Raw genomic sequence first — 18,515 nt, 5'->3', positions numbered from 1 at the left:
TGTGAAACTGCCATTCATGAAAGATGCAATAAAATACCATTTATCTATCTATCTATCATGATCTTTGTTATGTCATGAATGTTGACGTGAGACATGTCATGGTGGAGTGTCAATGTTTGATTTTGATTTGAAATGCAAAGCTTGTGATTTTGATCCATGGTACTGATGTCCTTTGAAGAACATTATTAATCTACATTCGCCACTCTTGACAAATTTTGAACCTGGTAGGAAGGAACTGTTTTTTAAATGCTTTCATTAAATTATTCATACAGTAAATCCTTCTTAAATATGTTATAATTAATGGGAGGGTGGTACGTCGTACGGTCACGAAGTCAAACTAGATTTTGTGCCACAAATTTAATGATTTCGATTTAGAATATCCATTATCCAACACACACAAATCTTTTTTTGAAGCAACCCTTGAGAGTTATGGTGTTATTAATGTTTTGTTTCATCCATTGATTTATTGTAAAGCTGCTGAAAGATTCTTATTCTCGACTAAAATTGGCCTTTAATTGAGAAATGGCTGTCTTTGGTTTCTTACAGAACTACCCTGCGGGAAGGAGAGAATAGATATGTTAGCAGAGCTGATTTCTAAGGTGCCAGTCCCAGTCATGGTTATCATGAGATATCTCTTTGCGTTCCTAAAAAGGTAAGTACGGTATGTCTTGACATAAGCTTAAGCTCACGCACGCCGGCCATTCCCCACTCCTGACGACGGATAGTCAACCTGTTCAAAACGTCGAGCTACTCCTACTACCCATCCTCTCCAACCGGCGCTATAGTTCTCCTTAGAACTATAAGCTAAGAAAGATAACCAACAGCATTTTTCAGGACTACACTCACTCACTCAAAAAAAGATTACTGAGAGTCCTTTCCAGGTCTTCCAAATCCTCCCCCTCTCTCACATGGTGCCACCGTAAGCCTACTGTATATCTACATCACCATGCAAGCTGATAGTTATAAGCAGCATCTAATTACACTTATGTCATCAAAAAAACAAAATAACGTTGTTGCTTATCACATCGTTTCTGCACAAGGATAAAGTATTTTCTTAATCTGTTATGTTTTTGTTCTTCAGCCTATCTCAGTACAGCGACGAGCACATGATGGACTCTCACAACCTGGCCTTGTGTTTTGGGCCGACCCTGATACGACCTCCTGCGGGCTACGATGAGGTGTACTACCAGGCCAACATCAACGACCTGGTCGACACCATGATCCTCTTCCAGAATGAGATCTTTCCGACCGAGCCTGGTCCACGTTACCGGAGTGGCAACAATGCTGATATCAGGTAGACTTCATTCTTCATCTCCTCCTAGGCCAGCCCTCCTAACATAATGAGTTACAATCAATTGTATCTCCCGAAAGTGATCACATCTCCTCTATCGGGGCCCTCTTGCATAAAAGTCAAGTTACGATTGATCGCAACTCGGATCAAACGCAAATATCATACGCAACTTGCAATCAAACGCAAATGCGCATTGCAAAAAGAGAGTTGTGATTGAAATCAAACGCAACTCTTATGCAATGAAATGCAATGCTGCGTTTGATTTTTGTCTCGCCTGCGTAGCAAAAAAGCGAGACATAGGCGCCGCTTTTCCGGTGACGGCGGCGGCGTCAACAAAAACTTAACCTAAGGTTAAGTTTTTGAATTTTTGATATAATTTTGAAAGTATAAGTTCTTAGTCAATGAAACTTTGACTATAGGGTAATCAAGTATCCCCAATCATGTGAGTAGAATTTCAGATCACAAAGTCAAGGTCAAAGGTCATTTCAGGTCAACAGACTTGGACTATGTTGTATCATCATCATTGAAAACTTAACCTAAGGTTAAGTTTTTGAATTTTTGATATAATTTTGAAAGTATAAGTTCTTAGTCAATGAAACTTGGACTATAGGGTTATCAAGTCTCCCCAATCATGTTAGTAGAATTTCAGGTCACTAAGTTAAGGTCAAAGGTCATTTAAGGTCAACAAACTTAGACTTTGTTGTGGCATCAACATCAAGATTTTCAAAATGCTTCTTCTTCGTTATTTTTCAACCGATTTTGATTCTGATTGTTTCATATGATAGGGCTAGGAAGGGGATTTAAAATTTCTACACAGAATCGTGAAATTCATTATCTATGCTAATTTATGCAAATTTATTCGAAATCACAAAAAAGGCTTCTTCTCCTTCATTTCTAGACCGATTTTGATTTGGTTTGCTTTATATCGTAGAGCTAACTTTGGAACACTAAACATCTACACAGAATTGCAAAATTTATTCCAAAAATAACAAAAATTGCTTCTTTTCCCTCATTTCTTGACCGATTTTGATTTGGTTTGCCTTATCTGGTAGAGCTAAATTTGGAACACTAAACTTCTACACAGAATCGTGAGATTTTGCTCCATTGATTATTTATGGTACTTTATGCAAATGAAATGAAATTATGTACCTTCCAGGGCATCAAATTTTTATTTTTTGACCAGTTCAAAAGTGTACCACATAAAATTTAGGATATTTGTTGTTGCGAGATGCGGATGAGCGCTACGTCATTGACGTTCTGGTTTATCATATTGAATTGCGTTATGCAGGCGAGCCCGCCGAGAGCGTTTCCCTTGTTAGGACTTGCGTTTGTTTTTTAGAGTTGCGTTTAAATGCAACTCTTTAGGTATCTTTCTGATTAGTTGTAAATTTAAATTAGAATTATGTCATAGAATGAAACAAATTGTTCAAAGGTATTATTATTATTATATTTAATAAGAATGGAGATACAATAACTTTTGCAATTGATTGTAGGTTGATTTAATGTTACAGGGCCCTCAGCTGGCATATTCCAATTTTGAGATGTGACATCTGGTTGGGCATCATGTGTTCCAGGCTTAATTTTGTCAAACAGAGGGTTAGTGTTTGGGTTGCAATTAATTGATTTTTCATGTCTGTCAGAGGGGTTACAACTTTCTGAAAACTGGAAATCTAAGGCTTTGAAAATTGTCTTTGAAGTTGAGCTTTGAAATTGTTGACCAAAAAACTATCGACTCGAAGACATCATCTTATCAGGAGTACTTTGCCTGGCGAGCCAATCACGTCTACATGTTGTCAATATAACTGCTGCAAATTTGACCCCTGTTGACCCGTAATTCGGAGGGGTGCAGAAAATGACATCGGCTGGGGTAGGTACATCTCCAAGTCAAATTCATACATCATCCATTATCACTTTTTCATTCTCTTCCTTCATTCATTTACTCTGGATATGTGAACATCGTGGGGCACCTGTCTTAGTGGAGGCACCTGTTTGAAAGAGAAATTAAAAAAAATCCATGCAAGCACTCTGAACTTACTTTTTAATGGACTTATCTTCTTGTTCAACTACCTGTTCTTGTGTTCATGGAATAATGCAAAGTAATAAAATAAAAAATCATGAAGAGTTTGGTGTCAAGTTTAAATATTGATCATTATCAAAAGTAAAGGTTTTATCTACGTGTAATTATGGTTTTTCTTTTTCTCTCTCTCAGCCCCACAGGAAGCTTAGAGACCATTCCCGAGTCAGTTGCTGATGAAACAGATAATGATAGTAAGCCTCATCTACAATTCATAGTTCATAGTTCATAGTTCCTTCCTTTTTAAGACTCAAAGATGTTCATTAGATCACTCATAAGTGCGGATAATTTCATTGGCATAAAATGCATTTTAAAAAAAATATTTAAAAAAAAAAAAAAAAAAGCAAAAAAAAAATAGAAGCAATAAAGCAGGTTGATTGTGAAGTAAGTGCAGTGACAATCATTAGATTAGTTGCATTCTTACATATACTTCTAATCTCATTTAGAAAAAGTCTTTAGATGGTAAAAAAAAAGAAGAAGATTGCTCTAAAAAGGTGGATGTTATTGTTCTCTTACTACTTTAACTGGTGAAGTTAAATAATCTGCAAAGAGCCTGAAGTGCATTATCTCACATCATTTTCCATAGAGTTAATGTCCTTCTCTCACTCAACAAACAAATGCTACATGGTTATAATAATAATTTTAATCTGGGTTAAAAGCGCTTAATACGGAATACTGTCTCTAAGCGTTTTACAGATATTATCACCCCAGGCATCGGATTCATTCACGCACAATATGCACCATCTCCACTCCCTGGGGAGTATTCCTACCATATGGTTACCGTGAGGGCATATGGCAATTACTAACACAAATGCTTTCCTCATCCTACCCCATTTCTCTCTTGGGTATTGAGTTGCAAATGTGGATTAATGCCTTGCCAATGTATGTTCTGTGAATTATCTTGCTCAATAAACTGGTACTTGAGTCAAAGAATCATCTACTTTGGGACTTCCCAACGCTGTGATTTTTCATTAATAACAAGCACTTCTTTTAATGCACCTTGGAATAGACAAGTTGTAAATGTACTAAATGACACTGAAAAAATGCATTTAAATAGATCATTTAGATAGATGACAATAAAAAAAGGCAACATAACACATTTCAAAGGTGTTTTGGAAAAGTCTTTTTTGTTATATTCACCCATTACCTCCTCTCTTGCAGTGCCTCTCTTAGCTACAGCCAAGGAAGATTACATAGGGAAATCCCCTGATGAGCTCACTTTTACCAGGGGGGATTCCCTAAAGCTCTATGTAAGGGTGGATGACCAGTGGTGGAAGGGTGCTCTAGGTGATCAGCACGGCCTTGTTCAGCAATCATATATCAACCTACAAGATATGTAAGTCTCTCCTCTCATTGATGCCGCATGTATTTGTGGGCTATTGTAGATCTAACCTTCCACTGCACAACTTTCTGATGCTCTGATGAAAATTGTACTGTTATCTTTTTGTAGCATTGAACAAGGTCCAAACTTCAAAATTGGACCGTACATTATACCTAACCTTAAAAGCTTAATTTTCTGGCAGTAACTCTAATACATAATTCTCCAGGCAGCAATTGTTCCATGGTCATTTTGTAGCCTTATCTAAACTCAAGGTCTAAACTTTGAGATTGGACCGAGCATTATACCTAACCCTAAGCATAACCCTAAACCTAAACTTGGAAGTGCTAACCCTAAACTCAAGGTCTAAACTTCAAGATTTGACCGAGTATTATACCTAACCCTAAGCATAACCGTAAACCTAAACTTGGAAGTGCTAACCCTAAACTCAAGGTCTAAACTTCAAGATTGGACCAAGCATTATACCTAACCCTAAGCATAACCCTAAACCTAAACTTGGAAGTGCTAACCCTAAACTCAAGGTCTAAACTTCAAGATTGGACCGAGCATTATACCTAACCCTAAGCATAACCCTAAACCTAAACTTGGAAGTGCTAACCCTAAACTCAAGGTCTAAACTTCAAGATTGGACTGAGCATTATACCTAACCCTAAGCATAACCCTAAACCTAAGCTTGGAAGTGCTAACCCTAAACTCAAGGTCTTAACTTCAAGATTTGACCGAGCATTATACCTAACCCTAAGCATAACCCTAAGCATAACCCTAAACCTAAACTTGGAAGTGCTAACCCTAAACTCAAGGTCTAACCTTCAAGATTGGACCGAGCATTATACCTAACCCTAAGCATAAACCTAAACTTGGAAGTGCTAACCCTTGCCTTCGATCATTGACAAAGTGAAACTTGAAGCAAATGTTGCCCGACCAAACTCGGCTTTGATGTAAAAGATTATTAATGAGACCCATTCTGATTCAAATTTGGAACAATCCTATCAATAATAACATGCTGTTTAATACAGCTGGTCTAAGACACCCTGTCAAAAAAGAAGAAATTCTGGATCTTAGATAGTTATACTGCCACACCATTATTGCCCTGATTTGTAGCCCAGTAGACGTTTTCTCCGACTGGAGTACATACCTGTTAAATACCCAAAGATATCAGCTGTACTCTCCATACGGCCAATCAGAACCTCGATCAGGACAATTTTGCTTCTCAAATTTTCCATAGTTTCCAATGCACAAATGCGATTTCTTCCAAAGTGGTCATAGTCTAATTACATGCAATGCCCTTTAGGCTTTGGAGGGGTTACTACTGATTGTAAATGGTAATTTTGTAGGGCAAAGGAAACAAAAAGAGGTTGAGGGAGTGCTAACCAATTTACTAACTAGATTTTCTTTTGCTAGTAATCATTGTAGTTTAGCAGTTTTGCAGTTAACAGTTTAAAAACACATTTAGAAGATGAATGTTTTGTTTTGAGTTCCATCTCTCTGCAGCACAGTAGGGCTTTCCAAATTCCGTGCAAGAATGAAATTATTTTCTGTTTGAATGGATGCAAACAAAGTTATGAGAAGATCATATATTGAAAAGGGATGTGGCACTCTGTTCTGAATTATGGTTTTAGTTTGTTGTTGTTACATGTGATCAGAAGCTCATCATTTTCACCTCCTTTTTATTTCACAGATTTCGTTTGTAGATCTCATAATTCATTTTAGTTATTCTTATGTGTATCATACATCTACCTTTTGAATAAGATCAGATTTCTGGCATGTGGAATGAGGAAAAAAGTTTTTGCAGCTAGTGAATAAAAATTAGGCAACTACAGCAATGTGTCTTTTCTCTTTTTAAATAAACTTCAACAGAAGGAAAGCTTTATTGAATCATATTGACCATGATTACCTTTTCAAATTTGCATGTGTTTGAACATGTGCATGGAATATAAAAATACCTGTACACTTTTTCAAAACGACCCCTCGGCCACCACCATAGCAGTTGTTATGCATGTGTCCCAAAGTGATGTTCTAAATTTGGCAGATATATATATATGCTCTTTGTCTTCAGAATTAATATGCATGATATGTTAGTTAGAGAATACTGGAAAATGGAAATTGCTCTTCTTTTTTCATGCTGTGATATCCATGTAATAACAGTGTGAAGCAGAAAAAGACTATTAAATCCTAACCAAATGGCTGCTGCTTTTACTTATTTACCCCTGACAGAGCTCAGTTATGATTCTATTGTAAGAGAAACCCAAGGTGAGGTAGCAGTCTATGCCTATCACCCCCTGCATTATCTGAAACAACTAACTAATCAAAAGAAAAGTTGCATGCTAATATTCACATTCAAATTGCATGATGATGATTTTTTTGTTGTTGGGATATATATATATATATCGGTGGAGCTAAAATCCTGCTGTTGATATAAACAGAATCATTTCAGTATTGAAATCGTGTTCATGAGATTTTACCATTTTTTACAGTATTGAGACGCTTTACAATACATGTAGGCCTTTGAAGGTCACCCTCACAAATATATCTGAAATCCTTTTCATTAAAATAATTAAATAAAATGAAACAAACACAAAGAAAATTAAATTTTGTCAAGTTTAAAAGTAAATGTGTGTATGTGTAGGTTGCTTTTCATTGTTATGCCTCCGTTTGTCTGTCCTGCTTTCTCGTTATCTCAAGAACCACTTGAGGTAAATATAAGTTAGTGTGCATCACCATAGTGAGAAAATTTATAAGATTTAGGCTAAACGAAGGTCAAATGTCATAGGTCAGCAAGTGAATTTACATAAAACTATAAAGGTTTTTAAAAAACTTTGACATGACCAACTCAATTACTATTTTAGCAATGAACTTTAACCTGCATCTTGTATGCATCACTGTAGGAAGCAAAGTGATAAGATTTTGGGATTGTCAGGTCAAAGGTCATAAAGATTGATTGACATGTAAGTATAGGTTTTCTGTCCATTCATATGAAGCCATGATCTTAAAGGAATTTAGGCAGAGTCATATTAGAGATGCAGTCGCATTTATCTTTTTTAAAAATCTTTTTTGTTATTATCAATTTCACATTTGTCAACTCTCATTTGTAGTAAACACTAAGAAATGAAATTTAATTCTTTCACAATATTGTATCGCATTCACCAATATTTATTTTACAGATTTTATCGGTTCACAGCTTCACAACCATTAGTCTTTTATTGCAAGAGCACATGTGTAACAAGCTTCTCATTCACATTCTGTTGGAAAGCTCTAGTGATTATCATGGGTTCCATTACAAATGACAGGTCTAACAAGAACAATTACCGTAAAAATTTGGTTTCAGCAAGTATCATACAAATATATACATCAAACTGCACTCTCCAAATATGTTAGCACTATCAAGTTACATACTCCTGAATTGAAAATATGAAGAAATACAAAAAACTATGATAATAAATCATCAAAGAATGGCATCCTTAGTAGATATGGGCATGGACCCATTTTTGTATAACCGTTTAATCAAGATGGACCTAATTCAGACGGATGAGGTTTTAAAACTTTTTAAAGTGTAGAATTAACCCTTTCGAAATAGGATTGATTGTTAGGGTTAAATTGATCATATATTCTTCAAAGTGGCAACAAGAATCTTTTTTGTTTATTGCTACAACGTTAAAATAAAATTTGATGTCTCAGAAAACAATATACAAGGGTAAGAATGTTGTTAAAAAGTTGTAAAAAAAGGCAAATTTTGATTAAAAAACAATCATTTTTAAACTCTCAACATGTTGCTGATTTAAGAAATTTTAAAGCTTATTTTCCTCTTTTAAATTCCTAGCATCAAACACAATATATATTCATGCAACAACAATAGCTGCAGTGTGTGCAGAAATGTTTGCCCATTCTTCTACTCATGCAATTGGCATAGTTTTAGGGCTCTGAATTAAAAGTTATTGAGCCAAACCGCAAAATGTGGAATGATTTTCGTTGAATGGTTAAAGGGGAATTCCATCCTGATATCAAATTAGTTTTGATAGAAGCAGAAAATTAGAGAACAGCACAATCCGATGAAAATAAGGAAGTTGTGAATTTTTTAAAGTCTTAATTGATCAAACACAAATCGTAAAAATTCTGTGACATCATGTGAGCACTAGTATCTCTCCCATTGACTTTGTACTAAAAACATTATACATTTCTATTTCCTCAATAAAAAATAATCATATTAGCCCCTCCCCCCCCCCTCCAGATATTATCACTGCATATGTTTACACACAGCCTCTGTATTAAAAAAATATTTATATATATTTCTTCATCATGAAATATTCATTAAATATTGTGTACTGAGCAGATGGGAGAGGACCTCAAAAGACATATCACAAAGTTGCCAATTTTTGTTTGGTGGTTTTCAATTTAAAAAAACCATAACTTTCTTTTTCAATTTTCTGAAATTTTGATCAAACTTTGACTTAAAATCCATGTCCCCCCATTGTTCTGCTTTTGTCAAAACCAACTAAATATCAGGAGAGTCTTCTGCTTTGTATTACGCATCATTTAGCTGATATTGCATTACCTTTTTTGTAGTTACTGCAAGTAAATTCAGCATATAATGTTGTATTCTTGAATATTCCACTTTTCAAAGTCTAGATTCAGTGGAAGGAATCACCTTTGATTAAAAAAAAAAACCTTTACATACACAGTTGGTTGTACTTCATGAATTAAACGGGAGTATATTCTTTTTAGCGTTTCTAATTTTCATTTTAATATGTCTATCATCTGATATTAGTATGGGTATTATGGTCAATTAATTACTTAAACAAAAGACATTTTCAATTTTTTGAAAGTGCACATTTATCACACAATATTTTGTGAGTGCACAACACGTATACTACAAATATCTTTTTAAAAAGCCACATTTCTTTTTCAAATGACTGTGTCATAATTCTCTTACCAATATAACGATATATACAGTATTATACAGATCTTATGATTATGATGTTGCAAATACCAATATTTTATGTAATACGCTTGCTTGAAATGAACTGATTGATTTTATAAGGACCCTTTCTTTGATACATTTCATTATAATTTCTAAATTTGTAAATAATTTGCTTTTGCCCCCACTTTTCGAAATTAGCAAATGGTACAACCCAGGCCGTTGCAGAAATGAGTTTCATGCTTCAGTTTTATTGGCTAAATAAGAAATTACATACATGATGTACAAAATGTTTGAACATATTAAAGGGTGTCAGACCATCTAGGGTCATTACAGATATATAAATATTTTGTATATTTTATGTCCTGTGATTTGAACTACGAACGAATTTGAGTATCTTGTAGTCTTTAGTTAGAGGAATATGCATTAGTCGTTTCCCTTCCCGTAGTCTCTAGCTCTCCTTAGTCACTTATCCTAACCAAGGTAACGGCCCTTTATAGGCGATCAAGAAACCATAGCTCCATTGAAAAAGGATGGTTTGTTGTTTAGATTAATGAGCTAGATTAATGGCAATGGCTATTTTATCTCCTTGGTTTCAGTTGCAGAAGAATGTGGGTTTCTTGTAGTCTTTATTTAGTTAGAGGAATATGCATTTGTTGTTGCCCTACCCGTAGTCTCTAGCTCTTCCTAGTCACCAAGGGGACCGCCCTCTATAGTTGATCAAGAAACCAATGCTCCATTCAAAGATGTTTTGTCATGTAGATTAATGGCTATTGATTGACACTTAGATGCACTCTTGGTTGGCCTAATAATGCTTTATGCTTGCTAGATCAGAAATACAATTTGTAGTAAAAACTTCGATGATTCTTCCTTTCCTGTAGATTTTCCAAGTTGCCTCTTTAATGTAAAAAGGGTCCCCACCGATATGCCCCTTTGTGAAAGGCACTTTGAACTTTGAACCCAGTTGTACTCCCACAGTGCATCATTGAGGATGTTGTCTTCCCGATCATCTCATGTATATTGAAATTGAAAGATAGTTAGCTTAGTAGCTGCTTGTAGCTATCACATTGCATTCAATGCCTTCCGATATCAGTGGGTGGGAAGCTTGATACTACGGTCATACCTGGGAGTTAACTGTGTGTTGCAGTTTTCTGAAGGATTTCAGATTATTATCATAACGAGTATTGTCTGGTTGAGGATCGTTCTAACATTATCCAGGAACACAGTCCCTTCCATTGAACTCTTTCTGGTCTGCCTATGCATCACTTATATACAGTCAAACCTGTCTATAGTGACCACCTAAGGGAAACACAAAAAGTGGTCTTTGTAGACAGGTTCCTTTAGACCATGTTTCAATGAGAAACCATTTTTAAGGGAAACAACAAATGTGGCCTTTGTAGACAGGTGGTCACTAAAGCAGGTTTGACTGTATCAGCTATTGCCACAAACCCCTGGCAGCATGCCACACCTTCTTAGGTTACACAACACCTCGCCCTGCTCCTTAACAATGTAAAAAGCGATTCAATATTACAATTTAATGTCTGGTGACTATTGCTTCAATGTCTGTATCTAACTCTAGTCGTAGACCAATAACTGCAACACTGGTCCCAAAAGGAAACCTATCTCCAATGCTACCCCTAAACCTTAATCCAACCTTGATCCAACCTTGATCCAACCTGAAATGGGAACCCAGTCATCAGATTAATTCACCTAAGCAATAATCCACTCAAGAGTTTGTTGACTCCTAATCTCAGTATGGGGTCCCTTGAATGATTGTTATTTGTAAAACCTTCTACTTTGTCTTCTTGTCTGTGTGCAGGGATAGGTCATTGCCCGGGAGTATGGCAACCAGCACCTCCTCCTCTACAACCGCCAGCCCTGACCACATTCGTCACCTCAGCGACGAGCTAAGGCACACCACGATCGGTGGCGGCGACGATACCAACAACTCTGCTTCCACGCCAGACATTGTACGGGACGTCCCCAAAACCCATCTCTTCCACGCCCCTGCCTCCGCCCCCTTCAGAGGTATTCCAGTCGGCCCATCGTCGTCCACGCCCACCACACCCACAGGGTCGTCAAGGTCAACACGCAAGCCCCCACCGGTCAAACCAAGACCGTACCGTCCCCAAACATCTTTCAATACCAGGAATCAATCGCCAGAGAAATCACAAACTCTTTAGTAATCTAGTGTCAGTTTTAAGTCAATACAGTCAAGTTATTTATCATGCCATTCTTTCTCTTAAAGCCCCACTGTCCTACTTGTAGCTACTTGCTCCCTCTATATAGAGACAATGCCTAATCGGTGCCCGTCGGTCCACCATGATCCTCTTTTTCTTATGTTGATTAAGAGCCGAGTTGATGAGATAGCCACCTGTCACTGACCACGCTGTGTGGTCTAATCCCTCCAGGCCAAACTAGTACAGCCGGCCTTTAAGCATCTAACTTCCCCAAATCTCTATTCCATCATTTCTTGAGTGGTCCCCTGTATGCTTGAATAGCCTAAGTACACTTATGGCCTTGCATTATACACGTATATATTGTCCATTATATACAGGACTTATCCAGTTGGATACTGTTTGGGAAACAATGCTACTTTGGAAATTTATTTGAATCGTGTCTAAAACCATGCAAATAGTATCCAATTTTTCTGTTGCTTTTTTGAATTCCATGTTTACCCCAGAGTACTTGGGTGTAAGTGCCAAGGGAATTACCCCACCAAATCAGAGTCTATTCTAAGCACTAAGAATGTCAATTGTAATGAGATTCCGACTCACACATGTATTATAAAGCACTGTACCCTCACAAGCCAGATGTGACATCCCATGTACTTCTCCTCAAGAGTTTGGCATTTTTTTTGTTCTGTTGGAGTAAGAAATATGTTAATAACTGGCATCATATTCTTCTTCATTTAGATCAATATCCTGAAAAGTGTAGTATTTATGATATCAGAAAAACAGTTTATATTAGTTAATGATCATGGTTTCGAAAAATTAACATTTTTATACTACAGTATTAGGCTTTTCCATGGTAACAGAATGACACAAAAGCAGTAATTTTCTTCATTTTTAGAATTGCTTTATCAGAAATATAAGATGACTGAATCCAAAAGTTTGATTAGTGTTAGATAGCAGTTGGTTGAACGAATATCCATGAAAGATTTATCTTCACTGCTGCTATATTTTTGTTACAATGCTTAGTGTCTGCCGTTACAGAATGGCAAGAAGAAGTCACTGTGATACTGCAGGTAATAACTATCAAAACCTATAAAATGTGGCAATAATGGAGATTAAAAGTGTATCATGGACACATGTTCATATACTAATTATTTACCCGGTATTCATAATCAAACTTTTGAGTGTGGTAAAATAGTATCTTATACTTCTGAAAAACACATCTAAATATTGAGAAGTTTTTTTTTCTTCATCATTCGGTTACCTTGCAATTGCAAATGCAATTGGTGATTTGTAAGACATGACTATTTCCAGTTGGCTGGATTTTTTCATCTGAAATTTTTTCCACAAAAATCAAGTAAGCATTGAGCCAGAATTTAACTTTAGAGGTGGGAACACCTTTGTTGTTCTGATTGATTTTTCAGCCTCTTCAATGACAAGTGTCGTCAAAATGACGAGGATCACAGAGCAATGAATGGTATGCAAGCAAAATATCTGATAATGCACGGGTGATGGCTTAAAAAAAAATGATGACCTCGTACTTGTCATTTGATATTTTGAGTTGTACAAAAGTAGCATGCAGTATAATTGTTTTTGTTTTGTTAAGCTTAAAATAGTTCACCTTTAAACACTGTGAACTGGATAAATGAGTGTTAAAAGGGTACCTGACCCCCTCCCCCTCTCTCTGTAAATGAACCCTTTTAGGCTCTCATCAAAATCTACATATGGCTTATTTTAGACATTTAACCATCAGGTTATTTTTTTGAACTCTGTACTTCCTTACACTGTACAGCTTGCTTTTCATTCAAAGTAATCGATTCTGAAAATGCTGCAGAGTATCTATTCTGATGGATTTTCTGCTTCAATTTCCTTTTCGGGATAAAGTGATATATTCAAATTTAGTATACCGGTAGATATTTAAGGAATTCCAGTCTCATGGTACATCATGTTATACTCTTGTTGAAATGCACCCCTATCCTCCTTGAAGAATTATCCATTTATGTTACACCAATGACCAACATCAAGAATTCCCCAAACCACCCCAAAGGTGCCTCTGATATTGTGCCAAACTCCATGTGCTTTTTTTTTCTTCTCTCTTTCTTAGATATTTGTCAAATCCATTTTTCTGATCATTGTAAACTAGAGAACCATATTGTTTTTGTTATAAATATTTTCTTGCATTTTCATTTGATTACTGTTGACACAGGGTTTGATTTTCATATATTATATTCATTATAAAAGTACTTAGTATTGGTTGTGCGTTGTCACAGCTGGGAGACTATTACTGTACGGTAGGGTCTAAGGATATGGAAATATTTAAAGTTGGTGTGTACATACTTCTCCAATATTATTCCCCATTTAGTATCAAGTTATGGATGACCAAAAAGTGTGACAGATGTGGATTATCTATGTTGAAGGATGAGGGTTGCATATTGACTGCTTATGCACCGCTGGAATGGTTGTGTTGAATGGAATGGATGTGTTGTTGTGCAACATCTTGTAGATTTCTTCTGTGTACATTAAGTTATCTGCATTCCTGAGTTATGCATTGTCAATGAATTATTACCGTAAAATTGATTCCTGTAAAGACGATATTTACAAACGACTGTTGTAGTTCAGTGCAGTATTTACAGCTGTGAAAATGGAAGAAGACTGTTTGCTATGCACAATACATGCAAGATTTGCAATTAGTTATGAAGCAACAAAACTATTTTTTATTTTTAATATTATGTCATCTACAGTTAATTATTCTATGAATATGCATGTAGAAAAGTTTCCAATGAGGGAGATTTTTAAGTATGAAAATCTGCAAATGAAATATATTTAAGAGTATGTTGTCACACATTTGTTTTCTCATACAGATACATGTATGTGTATGCAATATGGATAATGAGTACTGCAAAAAAAAAAAAAATCACTTTGTAGTTAAGAATAACCCCAGCGTTTTACTTCTGTTAAATTTCATGCGATGGTTATTTAATGAAATACATGTACTAAAACAAAACCTTTCAGTTTGCAGTTGGATTTGAAATTTAGCATTTTAATTTTAGTTTCACCAAGATTATTTTGAAGTCTTCATTTGACTTGTTGCAGTGGCGAGACACCGTTTAGATCTTAAGATGACCGAATCATTATTTTGAAATGAGCCTTGGTTTTTGTTGTTGAATAATTTTTATATAAGAAATTGTGTACGATTTAAAAAAATATACATGTACAACAAAATAGTGAACAAATTAGGCATGAAATTACTGCATTTATCCATTCAGGATGTAATGTACAATTTCAATGTAAGCATTCCAGCATATGAATGATAAGAACAGATATATTTTATTATAATCAGTATCACCAGTGTTATATGTCCACCTATCAGAAAGTATCAGAGATATGTCCATTGCAAATTATTATTGGGGAATGTATACATGAAAAGTTTTCCGATTGTTCATATTTTGTACATGAAACGAACCAATACATATTAAAAATGGCAGTTCTTGTGTAAATATATTTTGTAGAAATGGGAAATGACTATTTTAGAACTGCCCAAATTCAACGACATATTTGTGCTGGGTTCTCGCGATTCCAGAAAGGAATTGCACTTCCATATTCAAAAGTATGATTTTTCTGTCTTTGTGGGAATTGATCGATTGAATTTTATTTAAAAATATATATGATGGGATGAAGACTATTGAATATTTATGAAATATGTTGAAGCAAATTTTGATGAAATGGTTTAAATTAGGTATGATGTACTCTTATGACGCATTCACTTATTTCTTTTCCTTCTGATATGTAAATATTTCATTCAAAGTAAATGATGTTAAATTTGATGTTAAATTTAAGCTGCATTTCTAATAGGTATTTAAGTGAGCAAGAGTTTAATATTATTTCCATGTAAGTCTCTTCCGTTGTTCACACAGTTATATATTGTTTCTGCTGAATGTTAAATTGATTAAACCAAGTACCATGGTGTTCAAATTGTAAGATAGTATCTATGCCTTTTTGGTATAAAATGCGGTGCTTCCTTTTGCAAATCATACTAAATTAAAAGTATTTTGATAAGAAAACAAACTAGTGACACCTTACTATGCTAGCTATCAATGACACGCATAAGTGTTTTAATTGAAGTGATAATTGACTTTTCTTTTGTACTAATGGTAGCTTATTGATAGTATAATAGCCTAGATCCCATTTTGTGTGATGTCACATAAAAATAGAGTAAGATACTAAACACACACCTGCTATTAAATGTAGATGAACATTTCTTTGTAGGTCTAGTCCTAAAGATATCAATTAGAATTGAATTGAATTTCAATTTTATTTTTTATTGTGGCTGTTATTTAATATATTCTACATTTATAATTTGCAATATAACAAAACATTACCAGAGTCAGTGGAAGTTTATTTAAGCTCCCATGGGGAATGAAGGGAGCGTAAACTTCTCGATACAAAGTCGTATATGCTGGTTATCAACTGTATTTTGTGCAAAAGAAAACTACATTCGAATCAGAATGAACTATATTGAAAAAAATAGAAGGTAGGATTTATTATTGTACGTTGCAAGAAGAAATTTGCTCTATATATTTTGAATATGTGCATAATACACACAGTATATGATTTTCTTTTTTAATATATATGTCAACCTCGATGTACAGTCCATTTTTTCTTTTCTGCATATATAAAGAACAAACAAAGCCATACCTTTGTGTTGTTTATTCTTGTTTTATGTCCTTTTTTTTTTTTTTTTTACTCATCTCATAGTGCTCTTCTTTTCTCTGGTTCTATTATTCCAGCTGTCATAAAGGTGTATAGTTATGAATACTTTGTATTTCTATGAATCTTGAGGATTGGCTTGAAATAACACTAGAGCACAATTTGCATTTAACAAGAAACCTCTGTCTTCTGTTTCGTTTTTATTTGGTCGTTTCAAACTCTTCTTTACATTGGTATTAGAATGAATAGTTCACAAGGAGAAAACAAAAATAGAGAGACAAGCACACAACATTTGAAGTCGTTGTAGAATAGATCAGTGCATATTTAGATGAACAAAATAGATGAATTACATATCAACTGAAAGCAAATAGGCCATAGATTACAATAATATCAAATATATGTTATTTTCGTGTCTGTCAGAGGAGTTACAGCTTTCTGAAAACTCGAAAGCTTTAAAAATTGTCTTTGAAGTTTAACTTGAAATTGTTGACTTAAACACTAGCATTCGACTTGATGAAATCGTCTTATTTGGAGTACGCATATTCACCATGACTTTGCATACATTAAGCACGGCTCATCGCCTCGGCTATATGGCGAGCCTATCAGGTCCACATGTTATGTCGTCTACCTAACTGCTACAAATGTGACCCCTGTTGACCCGCAATTTGAAGGGATGCTGAAAACGAGGTTTTAATTTGCATTAGTGCAATACTGAAAGGAAAAATATTTTCTATTCCTTAACATATTTGTATTCTATGTTTATTCAGCTTTCCATGGATATAAAGTTGTATTTTAATCAAATAAGCCACAAGTGTGGGCTACTGAAATTTGAAAAAGTCAAAGGTAAACCCCAGAAGGTAATTGTTTTGTTCGTTTCCCATTCTTCACGAGACTCTTGATATTTAGGAAGAGCAGTCAAGTCCAATGACGATGTCATTTCTGCAAATCTGGGGGTAAATGAAATAGCTAAATGGGAATGAACTGTAATCACTATGAACATGACAGACAAAGAAAGCAGACAAAATATACAGTTCCTCAGGTAGACAAAGGAACATCCCTTCACTGCTATTATGTAAAAAGGTGAATATGCATGTGACACCTGTTCTACACCTTTTTACATAATAGCAGTGAAGGGATGTTCCTTTGTCATCTGAGGAACTGTTTATTTTGTCCGCTTTCTTTGTCAGTCATGTTTATAGTGAATATTGCTCAAAATTTTCAAGACAGAACTGCTTTGATGGCCGTGACCCTGGAAACCTTATTCAAAAGCATATACATGTAAATCTATAAATTTCACAGCTGGTAAACATGTACATTAATTTTCTAAAGTCGAGCTACCCTTTATTGAAACACCCCATAGTCAGAATATGAAGGTATCACAAAATCAAGTATAGTACATCATCTGTGATGTAGTAGGTAACGTAGAGGACAAATTACCTGGAAGCCAATATTATTACAAGTATAACAATCATCACATCATACACAACAAGATAAATAAGACCGTGTCTCTACTATGCCTCTGCATATTTATATCTATGTTCATATTCATTGATCAATGATTCTGTGACCTTTAAAGGGATAGTTGAGTTCTTGTTTCAGACCGGAAATGCCTTCAAAGTACATAGTTATTGCTCTTATTCTTATTTTTGACATTTCTAGTGCTCTTTTAGGACCTAAAATTACTATGAAGGCAATTTTAGACTCCAAAATGTGTGAAATTTTGGCAATCTGCATTAAAACTCAACTATCCCTTTAACATCTGGCCTCACAAGATCAAATATTATTTTTTTCTTTTTAAGGTTTTACATACTTGGGCCAAGTTTGGTCAACACTCGTTTAATTTTTTTTAATTATCACAATAATGAGGCATTTCTGGGATTTTTGTATGGGTTTGTGGTAGGAGGAAGGTTAACAAAGAATCTTTGATCAAGTTGTAGACCCGCCTGGTCTAACTAAGAACTCCTTGAAGCTTTGATGAACTAACAACCGATTCAGACAAAGCATCCCTCTGAGATTCA

General features: G+C 35.1%; 1 protein-coding gene across 2 annotated transcripts in view; it reads left to right on the top strand.

Moving 5' to 3' along the window:
* LOC594484 (SLIT-ROBO Rho GTPase-activating protein 1) overlaps positions 1-11,948 on the top strand; it is an 81,892-nt gene extending 69,944 nt beyond the window's left edge. The window contains exons 16-21 of one of the 2 annotated variants that reach the window (XM_011664051.2): positions 547-652; positions 1,082-1,294; positions 3,501-3,559; positions 4,527-4,701; positions 6,919-6,954; positions 11,436-11,545. In XM_011664051.2, the coding sequence (XP_011662353.2) occupies positions 547-652; positions 1,082-1,294; positions 3,501-3,559; positions 4,527-4,701; positions 6,919-6,931 (566 nt within the window). In that variant the 3' untranslated portion in view covers positions 6,932-6,954; positions 11,436-11,545. Of the gene's footprint in view, positions 1-546; positions 653-1,081; positions 1,295-3,500; positions 3,560-4,526; positions 4,702-6,918; positions 6,955-11,435 lie in introns of both variants that reach the window. The other variant, XM_003724619.3, reaches the window with a different exon arrangement.
* The last annotated feature ends 6,567 nt before the right edge of the window (positions 11,949-18,515 follow it).

Source organism: Strongylocentrotus purpuratus, unplaced genomic scaffold, assembly GCF_000002235.5.
Source record: "Strongylocentrotus purpuratus isolate Spur 01 unplaced genomic scaffold, Spur_5.0 spur5_scaffold_6, whole genome shotgun sequence".
In the NCBI taxonomy this organism is placed as follows: Eukaryota; Metazoa; Echinodermata; class Echinoidea; order Camarodonta; family Strongylocentrotidae; genus Strongylocentrotus; species Strongylocentrotus purpuratus.
Note: the sequence above shows the minus strand (reverse complement) of the source record. Positions and strands in the feature narration are given on the sequence as shown.